Source organism: Pongo abelii, chromosome 16 (assembly GCF_028885655.2).
Source record: "Pongo abelii isolate AG06213 chromosome 16, NHGRI_mPonAbe1-v2.0_pri, whole genome shotgun sequence".
Taxonomy (NCBI): Eukaryota; Metazoa; Chordata; class Mammalia; order Primates; family Hominidae; genus Pongo; species Pongo abelii.
In genome coordinates, this window is record NC_072001.2 from 91213767 (window position 1) to 91228303 (window position 14537).

At 45.7% G+C, this 14537-nt stretch overlaps 1 protein-coding gene across 5 annotated transcripts in view; it reads right to left on the reverse strand.

Annotated features, from left to right (window-relative positions):
• Nucleotides 1–14537, reverse strand: part of NTRK3 (neurotrophic receptor tyrosine kinase 3) — a 392667-nt gene that overhangs the window by 252775 nt on the left and 125355 nt on the right. For 3 of the 5 annotated variants that reach the window (XM_054531808.2, XM_063716294.1, XM_054531809.2), the window contains 6 exons: nt 11777–11934; nt 10841–10983; nt 10273–10414; nt 9475–9771; nt 1474–1538; nt 585–687 (listed from right to left, as the gene is read on the reverse strand). In XM_054531808.2, coding sequence (XP_054387783.1) covers nt 585–687; nt 1474–1538; nt 9475–9771; nt 10273–10414; nt 10841–10983; nt 11777–11934 — 908 coding nt within the window. Of the gene's footprint in view, nt 1–584; nt 688–1473; nt 1539–3032; nt 3057–9474; nt 9772–10272; nt 10415–10840; nt 10984–11776; nt 11935–14537 lie in introns of all 5 variants that reach the window. The other 2 variants (XM_002825781.5, XM_024232832.3) reach the window with 1 other exon arrangement.

A 14537-nucleotide genomic window follows, 5' to 3' on the forward strand; every position in this document is an offset into this window, starting at 1 on the left:
ACCACCCCACCCTGCCACAGTGGAGTGGAGTACTGTATGTCATGGAAGCCAGCCAGCAGATTTAGAAATCATGTTGCTCTTGGCATCCACTCTGGGACTCTGTGTAGAGCTACGTGCTGAGATCCCGTTGCATGGGCAGCTTTCCAATGCCAGAGTCTACCCTACATCTTGTTGTGCTGATGCCTTCCCAACACAATTTCAAAAACAAGAGGAAAACCGTGTCCTCAAACTAGGAGTCCGTTTACCCACCCGTAATGAAAATAAACTAAAGTCTCTCTTCATTTGCCCTGAAATCCAACTTCCTTTCCAAATTATCCTCATTGCATAAGCCCTTCTAAGCGATGTTTATCAGCAGTCAAAACAAAACCATGTGGATCTACAGTTTGGTTCCCACAGATCCCAACACTGCCTTCAATCCATAATTACCAAGAACAAGCGGCAAACAGGAGTTTCCACCAGTACTACTTAGACCCCATGATCAGAGGCCCTCTCAGAGAGCAATGGGAGATTAAAACAGTATCTTTTGATCAAAAGCAGTAATGTTTCCCCCCATGACACCCTTGAAAATGAAACTCCCACCTTACCCTTCATTCCAAATTTGGACCGTCGACCATATTTGTTGATCATGATGAAGAGAACCACCAACAGGACACAGGCAAAAGCAGCAAGTCCAACTGCTATGGATACCTATGAGGAACCAGAAACAGAGAGTCAGCAACAATCACGGAAAACCCAATTTCCTTGAAAATAATGTGTGTGCCCAGATAAGAACAGTCCTACTGCCATAGTAATTGTAGCCTTCTCAGAACTGCAACACTGAGTAAGGTCTTTAGAAGAAGAAATCTATAAGACCCTAAGAACATTTAAAAATATATAAATTACCCAGTTTGATTAGAGAAAGTTCCACGATTCAATGTTCTGAGCCCCTTCTCACCTGGGGCCATTCTAACAGATGCAAAAACAAGCCTAGAGAGGCTTCTAATTTTGTTTTAACTAGCAAGTGAATTCTGCATCTTCATGTTAAAATTCCTTATATAACATTCTTATCCAGGAAAGTCGAAAAGATCTGGATTCTAAAAAGAATCTTTTCTCCTCCTCCCCAGAGTAATCTTAGGCTCTGAAATAGTAGGAGTGGGCGTTTGAAAACCCACCCAAAGAGATGCCCTGAGCAACTTGCCCTTTTGTGGGAAACTTATACAGTTAGCAGCCCCTGCAAATCAGGCCCAGCTGGGCTCCTAACAGACTGGGGATTTTCTGAACCCTAGGGCTTGGAGCAGATCGTCAAAGACTTCCTCAAACAATGAACTATTTCCATCCAACAAGGAAGGTTTAAACTGCCTGAATGTAGTTCAATTCATTACTTTTTTTTCAAAGTTTCAAGTAAGATAATATTTGGAAAAGTTAGCAACACAAATGAAGTCTGAAAATGACTATGCCAGTCAACACACTCCTCTTGACCAAGAAGTGACTCACCCCAAAAGTGTCTTCTTCTGGTTTGTGGGTCACAGTGATAGGAGGTGTGGGACTCACTTCGTCAACTGAAAACCAAACACAAAAAGGAGGAGGACAGTTAGCTTCCCGGCTGGGGAGGCTCAGCCACAGTCCCTGCCCAACTCCCAAGCTCCCTTGAGACTTCTCCCTGGAGAACATCCTCTGAAAGCCAGGCTCTTTCAGTCTGCCTTCCCCAGTCTTTGCAGGACCGCCCCCACCTCCCCGCCACCAGAGACCAGGTTCCTATCTGACCATCTGGCTGGTGTTACAGTTCAAGGACAGGCTTCACAGGAATAAAGGACATTCAGTCCCATTCCCTACCCCCACCCCAGAGAAAATAACATAACCTGGGCAACTTGGGCCATGAGCTATGGAACAGAAAAAAGAAACATGGTTTGGGATCCTGGCCAGGGTCTGGATTAGACAAATGTTACTGGTGGTGGCAGCTGTTGCTGACATTCTGCTACTCCTTGCCACAGGCCTTCCTTTTCCTCTCCCTGCCTTTCCCGTGCCCTCCCTCTTTCCTTCTTTACTCCTCAGTGAGATCCAGGAGGTCTGCGGATCCATCAAACAGCCCACTATCCATTCCCCTAACACTGATTTCAGAACACAAGGGCAGCTTAAGTTAAAAAAATAGAACCATCTGACCGGGAAACACCACCTTTAGCCAGCAAGGCCAGGATGGGAAGCCAAGTATCAATTTTCCCCTCACTCCACCATCTAGAATCACCTCCTTGACAAGAAATGGCCCCAATTCAGAATTCTCTGAAGGGATATTCTGCAAGATTACAAGTCCTCTAAGGCCGAAGACAACTAAAGAAATCACAGATGATATTGACATCAGTACCAAAAAGCCAAGGGTGTTTCTAAACAGCACCTACTATCTCAAGCCAGACACAGGGCAGAAATGGCAGCAGTTGCTGCTGTTATTCCCACCTCCCGTGGAGAAAAAAAAGAAAAAGGAATAAACGCAGGTTTCCCCACAGTCCATAAACAAAACCCCAAATTCTTTTAGGATTGTCTAGCCCTAGCCCCAAATCACTTATAAACTAAGCCTCAATAATTCCTTCTGAGGACACATGAGACTATCAGGAAACCTTGTAAGTCAAGCTCTCATGAGGCGAGTCCTGGCCAAATGCTCAGGCTTCTGAAGCAGGTGAGAAACACTAGCAGGTTTATAGGTTCCATATTGTCTCTGCGAGAACAACTAAGATGATCAATAGGGGTCTATAGAGGCACATGAAACCCATGTCCATCCTCACACAGCCCCTCTTTATCCAGGTAAAGAGATCCACAACATCATCAGACATTAGAAAAGTCCCTGGGGGAAAGTGAACCAGAGTGATTACCCAAGAAAAGTGGGCTTGGAACTGCCTAAAAAGCATTGCTACCCTTCATTTCCCTTTCACAGTTCACTCAGATGCCCTCAGCTGCCATGGGCCAGGGATGATGTGGAATAGGAGAGAGGGCTATTTGAATTCAATAGTTACCGATAGTATCAGAATAAATCAGTTTCAAAGAAACAGGTAAAGCAGACTTACACAAGATAAAGTTATCCGTGCTCTCTGCAAAAAAAGGACAAAGAGATAATTAACAAATTTAATAAAAACCGGAACAGACACACTACATGGTCCTAATAGCTATGATCTCTCCCATTCACCATGATTCCCTGTTCCCATGGCAACTGACAAACTAAAATCCATGGCACATCACCCATCTCCCCACACTACACTACCACTTTAGGGGGTGGTCCTCCAAATGGAGAAGGAATGAGAGATAAAGTTCCTGGTTTCAAGGGAGGTGGCCCACCTAGGAATGAGAAACCAAACCAGTTTCATTATGAGATAGGGAATTAAAACTAGACCCTCTGTCTCATTCACAGCTCTGCTTTCTTAAGGACCCAAAGTGCTGGGAATGGGGCTACAGGGTGGTCTCCCCTAGACATTCTTTGAAAATGCCAGGTATGATCTCAAGATAAAGTTCTTCAAAGTAATATGCAGAGTTGATTCTAGTAGGTCATTGAGAAGTTCTTGAGAATCCCTCTAGAATCTGCCCGTCCTGCAGATGGTAATGTGTTATTCGATCTTTGGTCTCTAGAAATAGCTCACTTAATAATGAAAGCTAATCCTTATTGCACATTGATTATGAGCCAGGGACGGTGCTAACTGCTTCGTGTAAGACATCACTCAATCCTTATTACCATTCTAAGAGGTGGTAGCATTATCCCCACTTAACGGATAAGGAAACAGGCTTATACAGATTAAGTAACTAATTGGATGTCACTCATTTAAGAAGAAATTAGAGCTGAATTCAAACCGCAGTCCAGGCTCTTGCCCACTCTACCAGAGATGCTCAAACTTTAGCACACAACAGAAGCACCCAGATGGTGATTGTTACCAACATCCAATAAAAGGAGTGAGGATTCCTTGGAGAAATGGATGATTTCAGGGCTGGACCAGGGAAAGTACAACATATGCCTGGAATGGCTTGTAATACTAAAAAGTAAGAAAGTGCTCAAAGATTAATGGAGGCCTGGAGACAGGGCACAGGAGCCAATGTACAGGGGATCTCAATGGCCAAATGTAGGATCATTTAAGCAACAAAATGATGATAGTCCTGGATTGTTATGGATTAGGATTATGTCGTCCCAAAATCCATATATAGAAACTGTAACCCCTAGTACTTCAGAATGTGACTGTATCTGGAGAAAAGGTCTTTAAAGATGTATTAAAGTTAAAATAAGGCCATTAGGGTGAGTCCTAATCAAATATGGTTGATGTCCTTATAAGAGGAAATTTGAACGTAAACACACATGCACAGAGGGAAAATCACATGACAACACAAAGAGAAGACTGCCATCTACAAGCCAAGAAGACAGGCCTCAGGAGAAACCATACCTGCCAACACCTTTATCTCAGACTTCCAGCCTCCAGAATTGCAAGGAAATAAATTTCTGTTGTTTAAGTCACCCAATCTATGGTATTTCACTGCTGTGACACTCCTAGCAAACGAATGCATGAATTACCAGCCATAGAACAAAATAAATATCCATGAGTCCACACTGATACAAATAAACAATTCAATAAATAAAAGGTGGAAGAATGAAATGCTCTTCCTTACAAGAGAATTCTGATTTTTAAATGTAGAAGGAATGATAAAAATAGAAAAATCACCATTTCACAAACACTACAGTAATAATTGTTTCAGGCAAGAATCATCAATGAATGTTAAAATTAGACTGTGAAAGAAGGATGAGAAACAAGCTATGTAGTTTAAAAATATGACACTGATTTCTTACAAAGGGGAAAATCATCTGTTTGCAGCAGAGAAACCTGGCAGACACCACCTTGACCAAGTAATAAAATCAACACCCCCAGTACCAAAACCTATCAACATCATGTGCCCCCGAAACGATGCGCTGAGAGGGCAGAGCATCACTTCTGCAGAGTTCCTGCCAAAAATGCATAGCTAGAAATTAATCATTAAGAAAAAAATCAGAAAATTCCAAATGGAAAGACAGTCTACAAAAAAACTAGCATTCCTGGAAAGTTCCAAGATCATAAAAGACAAAGACTAGGGAACTGTCCCAGATTTAAAGAGAGTGAGATGACACAGGAACTCAATGCAGTGTATAATTCTGAATTGGATCCTAGACAAGGAAAAAGCATCAATGGGACAACTGATGAAATGTAATTCACATCTGTACACTAGATAACAGTGATGGACCAATGTTAACATCCTCATCTGTACACTAGATAACAGTGATGGACCAATGTTAACATCCTCGTTTCGATCATTGCGTCGTGGTTAGGTAAGATGTTAACAACCGGGGAAGCTGGACAAAGGGTGGAAGAAGTGCCTTGTATGATTTTGTAACTTTGTAAAATATGAATTCCAAACTATTTCAAAATGAAAAGTTAAAAATCTTTAAAAATTAAAAAGAAACACAGATTACTAGTCCTCACCTTAGAGTTTCTAATTCAGTAGACCTGGGGTGGATATCAAGATTTTGCATTTCTAACAAGTTTTCAGGAGACGCTGATGCTGCTGTTCCCTTTGGAATGCACTATGTCAATACTACACAGCCTCCTGCCTCAGCCCACCATGCCCTGAAAAGTAAAAGTGTATTCATTCATTCATTCACCCATTCATTCACTCATTGCAGGCCCTCACAGTCTTAGCTCTATTAAGTATGAACCAGCAAATATTCTCTAACGACCTGTGGGGAATCGGATACTTTCTGTGAAGGAGTCCTTCAAAGGAAGTCTTACTTATGGTACATGCAGTTCGGTTGCTTGTTTGTTGTCTGTTCTGTATTGTTTTGGGGGACAGTCACAGAGCTATCTTCACATTCCTGGGCATACCCTTCGTGCCAACACCCTCTTCTCAACAGCAGGTGACCAGAAGCCTGACTGGGGCAGGGGGAGGATGGAGAAAATGGAAACTCTAGCCTGGGTTTCAGAGCCTGAGAGAAGAGAGGTGCCAGATCAATTCGCAGCTTACATTGATTTGCATATGTCTCATAAGGCTCCCATTTATTAGAGAATATTCTCATGTTAGCCAAATGTTTTGGTCACGTCTGTGAACCCTGTTATCTCCAAATCAGCCTATGAATGTTTAAGGCCTTTGCCAGAGCCTAGAAGTATTTATACATCCAGAAAGCACATAAGCTTTGGAAGAAGGAGACATCCTGACTCCTCTCTAACCTGTGGGAGGGTTCAGGCATTCAGCCTGAAGAGGATGGTACCCAGGACTGGTCCTCACCTCTGACTGCACCAGCAGGCTGGGAGGAGCACTTGTCCAGCACACCAAGGAACAATCTGGACATGAACTGGGGCTGTGCCATGAAGGGAATACACATGTCTCCTACAGTCCCAGATCATAACTCTTCAAGAAGGGCCCCTTCTGTAAATTAATCTTCACCACAACCTTTAAGGTAAAAGCAGGAAGGTGAAGCAATTTGCCTGACTTCACAGAGCTGACAAGTGATTGAGTCAGAGTTAGAGCCCTGGCAATATGGTTCCATGACCACTAACCTAGACTACCTTAAGATTATCTGTTAGAACTTACTAGGTTGACCAGAGAATGACTACTGGTTCTAGAACTCTTGAATTCACCTCAGCTCTACATCCTAAGAATCTTAACAATGGCCCACAGCTAGTAAGCCTTTTCTCTGTCCAGACGCACTGCTAAGCACTTGGCAGGCATAACTTCCTTTAAGCCTCATGGTAACTTAGATGGGAGATATTATCATTCCCATTTCATGGATACAGAAATAGAGGCACAGAGAAGTGATTGTCCTTCATCTAGTACTGACCTTGCACTAAGCCCCATGCTAGGAGCCCAGGCCACCAGATGGGAGGGCTATCTGGGAGGGGCCACAGATCAGATCTGCACCTAAGTCTGTCTGATTTCAGAGTGCCCGCTCTTAGCCTCCATGCTTAGCTGCCTGGAAGCAAAAGAGAAACACACATGATAATCATGATGTCTCCACACTCTCACATCAAAAGAGAAGAGCAAGAATCACAGACCAGCTTTGCATCTAGGCTTAGCTGGGGTGAGTTCGGTTTAGAGGGTTATGACTCATCTCTGCCTGCACCCCCAGATAATTGACTCTCCTGAGCATTTAAGCATCTCGTCACTTGGCATGACTGGCCCGTCTTTTCCCTATCACTGCCTTTTCATCACCCATTGATCCCTTTAACCTAGACTCATAAAACAAGCAAGCCTTCCCACAGGGTGGCCCTAGCAGGGTGGAGATGGGTCCGAGGAAATGACCTCAGGTGAGGTGCTTTCTCTTTGAGTTTCTCTGTGACTCTATCCTCCCTCCATCCTCCTGGGGCCAGATTCCCACTCAATTCCACGGTAGTAGATTGCAAAGGAGGGAGTACTGGAGTCACCTGGGGGCTTGTTAAAACATAGCTGCTAGACCCCAGCCTGGAATCTCTGATTCAGTAGATGTGAGTGGCGCTTGAGAACTTAAGTTTTAACACATTCTCAGGTGATGCGGATGGGGCTGGTCCATGGACCAAAGGTCACTTTTGAGAACCACTGGCCTGAGGAGCACTGATAGCTGACTATGGTGACAAAGGTATCCAGAGACTAACAGAAGGGGCTGCTGCATCTCGTGGGGGCAGAGGAGGTATCTCTGAGATAGCTCTGAGGGCTGAGAGGATGCAAAGAATTGCTTCCTCCTGAGATAAAGGAGAGAACGGAGAAGCTGTGTCCACCACATCATCCAACTGCTGCTGCTACCCCACACCTCTCAGGATACCCCTGACAGAAGGAGCCAGAGTGTCTTCTCCTCCCTCCTGAGCATTCTAGGGTTCCCCCCTCCCTGGGCCCCAGAAGCTTCTCTTTGGAAACAGAAGCATTGCTTCAGGGTGCTTCATTTCCTCACCAATCGAGACTTTCCCTCAGCAATGTATAGACTTTCCTCTTTAAAAACAGAATTTATTCTCTAATCAGGCCACAGGCAGGGCAGTTTCAGTCTTTTATGTTAACAAGACCTAGCCAGCCCTTGTAGACCATAAGAGCAAAATATCTCTGCTCTAAAAGCCTCTGCTTCCACAGTGCAGGCCAGGACTCATCTACTTGCTGAAAGAGAGCCCAGTGTGACCCAGGAGGGGAAGTGTCATGGGGGCTTTTACTGAGCATACTGGGGATGATAGAAGTTTCAGACCACATGGGATTTCCAGGGCCTCAAACATCTGCACATTCTCAACTGCCTCAGAAAAGACAGCTCCATCATCCCTGGGACCTCAATGGCAAGAATTTAGCTTAATGCAGCCACATTTCTCTGACTTCACTCTCAGGGCCTCTAGTACGAGTTCCCTTGCACTGACATAAATAAAGCCTCCTGGAGATGCCACACCCTGGTAATTTGTAGACTGTGAAGTTGACTTCATAAAAACAGATACTGCATACTGCTAGCTCTTTCTGCCTCTTCCCTTTGTGCACGTGTGTGAGCATGCATGTGCATGTGTGTACATGTCTTATCAGTTTTTACACTGTATCCCATTAGAACTCCTGATTCCTAGACATTGAAGACCAAAGGTCTCCTAGTCACTTCCCAAAATGAAGCACCAAGCTCAGCGAAGACACACGGCTTTATGGGCAAAACTTATCAATTGCGGAACCCACAAAAAGATGCTACAATCACTTTCACATAACTCTTTTGGTGTTTTTTTCTCCTCCAACTTCAGGAAGATATTTAAAGCATCTTAGCCCAGACAGAGAAAGACAGAATCAACTCCCAAAATCAAATCAAGCAAAGTTCTTCAGTAATTTCAATAATTTTTCCTGGTCCACTTGACATTAGCACTATCATAAGCTGAGGGCATCAGGTATGACCCACAGTAGCTCACCATGGAACAAGAAAGGAATGAAGCCACAGACCTGGGGGCCTAGATCCAAGTCAAACCTTGTGACAGATGAGCAAGTAGAATGAGGATCAGGTCATTCATCTGTTAAATGGAAGGTTAAACTGGACACATTCTCAAGTCCTTTGCAATGGGAAATCACGGAACCATCATCAGGTGTAAGACCCTGTGACGTGCTTTATATACCTTGACTCATTTAAAAGTCGCAGGATCAGTGTAATCATGACTATTTCATAGAAAAGGAAATTGATGCTTAGAAAAGCAAACTATCAGGCCCAGAGTCTCCCCACAAGTAAAGGGCTGGGTCAGAATTCTCTACCATTACTGTCTCTGCTTTCTCTACTATCATACAGTATGCCCTAACATGCACAACTGTTATTTCTGAGAAGTCTTGGTTATCATGACTGCTATTGGAAAATGGAGACTCTATCCTTGTTTACACCAGATGCGGCTGGTGGTTGCACATGTTCCAGTATGTGTTTTGTTGCGCATGATAACAGTATGAGTACTGATGCTGCTTCTCCTCTCAAGCTACCATGCCCCACCTTCCATGCTTGTAGAAAGAATCCATATGCCTCCGAGCCAGCTACGCTGCCCTCACCTGGAAAGGGCTCCTTGAGGAAGTGGCCATTGATGGTCTGGTTGGCTGTGCCCAGTGGGTTTTTGGCAATGAGGGTATAGTTGCCATTGTTGTAGTGGGTGGGCTTGTTGAAGAGCAGGCAGCCCTCAGAAATCTCTCCCTCCTGGTAGTATTCCACATGGATGATCTTGGACTCCCGCAGAGGCTGCCCATTGTGCAGCCAGTGCAGCGTTGGTGGGGGGTTGCCACGCACCACAAACTCGATGCAGTGCTCCAGGCGCAGCTCAGGCTCCTCCAGGCTCACCACACGTGGGGGATCTGTCAAGGGAGAAGCCAGCTGAAATCCAGGACACAGAGTCTACCACCTCCCGCAGTAGCCTTCCAGCAACTAAAATGGGAATCCCGGTTCTTCCCCACCCACTCTGAAAAGGCTAAGGGAAGCAGAAGTCCCACCACAATCCCAGCAGAGGGGAAGAGATGTCTGTCTTCATCCAAGCTTCCTAGATCCACCTTAGCTGGAGGGCTCCCTCTTGGGACCTCTTACGGGTTTAATAAAAGGCAGAATAGGCCGACTTAGAAGTGTCCTGAAGATGAAGTTGACTTGGAGCCACACCATCTTCTGAGGGACAAAGGTGCTCTTTCTGGGGTTTTTAATCCAAGGACTTACTTCTCAGTCCTGCCGTACAAGAGTTCTTCTGTCCCTACTGGTAGACCAGCTCACTGCTCTAGCTCAGCCCTGGCAACACCTTGGCCCCTCTTCAGCCTCCTATGCCAGTTCCCCCTCACAAACAGTCATCCCCCACAATAACATGCACTTACAGTAGACAGTGAGGGCAACACTGGCATTGCTCATGCCCACCACGTTCTCTGCAATGCACGTCAGGGTGAAGCCATTGTCCTCACTTGTCACATTCACCAGCGTCAAGTTGATGGCATGAACATTGGTCCAGTTCAGATTGGTCTGAAAACCCCAATAAAAAGATAACAATCAGATAGCTTCTACAAGGATGGCTCTGCTACCTAATCCCCAAATACCTTTAGGAATCAAAAGAAAAGCTGAGCAGAAGGCGAAGGAGATCTTTGTGTGAAAGCACACTGGCCAAATGCCAGGCTCCTCATAGGCAATAGTTCAGGCCATCCTCCTATTAACTCTATGAGGTGAACGGTAGTTCAGTACTATGCCCATTTTACAGAAGCAAAACCTAAGTTACAGAAAAGTTGAGTAGCATGTATACAGCAAAATGGCTAGAAAATATTGCAGCTGCATGTAACCCAAGTCTATGTGTTTTTTCCTATAGTAACAAGACTGCAAATTTTCCCTCTTCTTCAAGACTACAATGTGATCACTCCCTAGCCTCCTGATGGGGCTGAAGCCCAGGATGCCTACCTGGTGAGTGTTGATGGACTGCAGCCCAGTGACTATCCAGTCCACATCAGGAAGGGGTGATCCAGAGCCATTGCAAGTGATGACAGCATTGTCACCCTCTCGTACAGTCAGGTTGACGTGGCTCACGCTGATCTCAGGAAGGTCTGGGAGCCAGACAAAGTGGGTGAAAAGACAGGCAAACACTTACTACCCAAAGGAAGCTCTGTCCATGGGGCTGATGGTGGCACTTCTTGCCTTGCCCAGTAATGACTCTAACACCACCTGCTTGAGTTCTTGGAAGACCCGCAAATCCAAGACGCTTTACATCACCTCCCCAGTAGACATCAGAACTCAGAATTGAAGCCCATGCAGTTGCAGTCTCCCACATTGCAGCGGCAGGTTGGGGGTGGGGGCAGTGCTTAAGGAATGCATTTCTGGCAATTAAGCTCAATGGCATCATTACACTTTGGGCTCTGGTTATCTGAATACTAGTGTTCCAGTCTCCCAATGGGGAGCTTGCCTAAAATTCAGATTTCTGGGACCCATCCCCAGACATTCTCAAAGTCTGTGTTTGGGCCCAGAAATCTGCTTTTTTAGAAACTCCTTAGAAGCTGCTGCCATAGGGAATCCAGAGACCACACTTTGAGATACACTCCTTCAGGTTCGGTTGACAGGTAACTCACAGGGAGAAAGGGAATCTGGTGTGATGAGAAGGAGCACATTTAACTCCTGTCTGAATTCCTGAAACCAGTCTTCCTATAGCTCGTGCACAAAGGGACAGGAATGACCAAGAAGGGGAATGATGAGTCAGGAGGTCTGCACACAACTGCAGAGTTCAAGGCTGGGAGGGCGTTTCGAAAGGAAGGCTCTGGCATCCCAAAGTAATGTCCAGCACCATCTCTGGTGTCTGAGGGATGCCTGCCTGGAGCCAGCTGGGCCAGGCGGCCACTCACTCACCACACTGACTGATGTTCATGCGGAAGAGAGGAAGCTGGGAGCCATCAGCGTTGATGCAGTAGAGGTTCTGGCTGTTGAGCCTGGCCTCCCCCTGCTCCTGCCAGAGCTGCATCCAGCGGATGTCACAGCTGCAGTTGAAAAAGTTCTGCTCCAACTGCCTGTGGGCAAAGAGAGAGGGGAAGGGAACCTCTGAACCGAAGATGGCCCAGGACCCTCCCGGGGCTATGAGGACAAGGGGGACCCGACCTGTTCAGGGATTAAGGGGAGGAGGGATTTAACAAGGTTACAAAAGAAGTGGAAAAATCCTTGTAAGTCCATAAATTGTAGTTTTAAAACAATAAACTCATTTTTTTAAAAAAAAGAAATCCAGCCAGGTGCAGTGGCTCATGCCTGTAATCCCAGCACTTTGGGAGGCCAAGACAGGCGGATCACGAGATCAAGAGATTGAGACCATCCTGACCAACATGGTGAAACCCTGTCCCCACTAAAAATACAAAAATTAGCCATGCATGGTGGCGCACGCCTGTAGTCCCAGCTACTCGGGAGGCTGAAGCAGGAAAATTGCTTGAACCTAGGAGATGGAGGTTGTAGTGAACTGAGATCACACCACTGCACTCCAGCCTGGCAACAGAGTGAGATTCCTTCTCAAAAATAAAAAATAAAGAAATCCACCTCACTTCACGCAACTGTCTAAGACATCCTTTTAAAGAGATATCAGCGGCCAGGCGCGGTGGCTTACACCTGTAATCCCAGAACTTTGGGAGGCCGAGGCGGGAGGATCATGAGGTCAGGAGATCGAGAGCATCCTGATTCACACTGTGAAACCCTGTCTCTACTAAAAGTACAAAAACAAAAAATGAGCCAGGCGTGGTGGCGGGCACCTGGAGTCCCAGCTACCCAGGAGGCTGAGGGGGTAGAATGGCGTGAACCCAAGAGGCAGAGCTTACAGTGAGCCGAGATTGCACCACTGCACTCCAGCCTGGGCCACAGAGCAAGACTCTGTCTCAAGAAAAAAAAAAAAAGAGAGAGATATCAGCTCGAGATGCTCCTCTTCTCAAAACCCTCCAATGGCCTTCCATCTCATTGAAAATCAAAGTCAAAGCCCTAAATAATCTGCACCATTCTCCATCATCTCTCTGACCTCATCTTCCCTCACTCCCTCCTCCTCTTCAGCCACACTGACCTTGGTGTCTGCAAGGTCACCTGTTGACTGGTTTGTTCCTACCCCAGGACCTTTGCACTTGCTGTTTCCACTGCCTGCCAAGCTCTTACCCAACATCTCTACAAGGCTGGCTCTCTCAGTCTAACACTGCCCAGTCCCTTGCCGTGCTATATTTGTCTTTCTAGAATTTATCACTACTGGCATCACTTTAAATATTTATTTTTAATTAGTTTGTTTATCTGTCTCCCTGAATAAAAATTAAGCTCCATTGAGGTCAGCAACATTGCCTGTTTTGTTCATTCCCTAACCTAGAACTGAGCCTGGCATATAAATTCTTGTTAAAGGACAGAGAGAAAAAGAGAGAACAAGACTGACTGACTCTCCCTGGGGGAGTAGGTGGTTATCTATTTCCAAGATATGCTCAAAGCCCATCCTGGGACCAGCTTTATTCTTTCATAAATTCAATAAATTCTTAATAAGCACCTGCTCCATAATTGGCCATGGGCTGAGTGCTGCTGGCACAGAGATGAAGAAGACAGTCCCTGTCCTCCAGGAGCATTCAGCCTGGTGAAGAAGAATGTTTGATAGGGGAAGAGTCACCTTCAAGGACCTCCTTCTCTACTGATTTTCCTTATGACTTGAAGCAAGTCACCTCCCCTCTCAATGGGATTATTAAGGAGACGATGAACAGCATTAATCAATACAAAACTCAGAGTAAAGAGCAGCAGATAAATCTGAATGCCTGGATTGTTAGAGGAAACATGATTCTCTTTCTGGACCATCAAGGAGATGAATCTGTTGGAACCCAGAGGGAGGGGCACTTGGGCACACCGCACTAAGACCTAGGATATTTTTGACAACTGGAAAACTCCAAAATAGTTAAGCATGCATCAAAATTAATCAGCTTTCAGGAAAACGTGAGGCCCCTGGGGAAAGGAATCAGCGCTTTCTAGTTACTAGGACACCGGAGGCAGAATGTACAAATACCCCACGTGGTATCATCCTCTTAGCCTAAAAGTACTCTCTGCACATGGTACTCTGTCAGAAAGGTGAAGGGAAAGGAACGAAACCTTACTGAGCATTTGCTTCTTACGACAACCCTGGGAGATGTCCAGAACTGCAAGGAGGGAGGGGCCCTCTCTGATGTTTGGAGGGGTTAAGTCACATGTGCAAGGTCCTTTGGCTGGTGTGCAAGACAGCACAGTTTCAAACCTCAGTGTGCTGGACTTCAAAACTCATGCACTCTCCACCCCATCTGTCACGTGCAAGGCATTGCTGGGTGCATGGGAGAAGCAGAGAGGAGCAAGCTAGGAGCCCTGACTTCAGGAGCTCACGTAGGCAAAGACCATGTTGGGGTGGAGGGGGGTGGCGTGGGGGGTGGGGGTAATTAGAAGGAAGTAACAAAGGCAAAGGGAAGTTGTAGGTGAGGTGTGAAAACAGAAAAGAAAGGCTTAGCAGGACAGAGAATGTGTTAAGGAGTGCTGGGAAACAAAGCTGGAAGGGCGAGTGGAAGCCAGATAGTAGAGGACTTTTACTGCCACATCAGGAAATTTGGAATTCATCCAGGAGGCAGGGAAAACCATTGAGGCCTCTAGAACC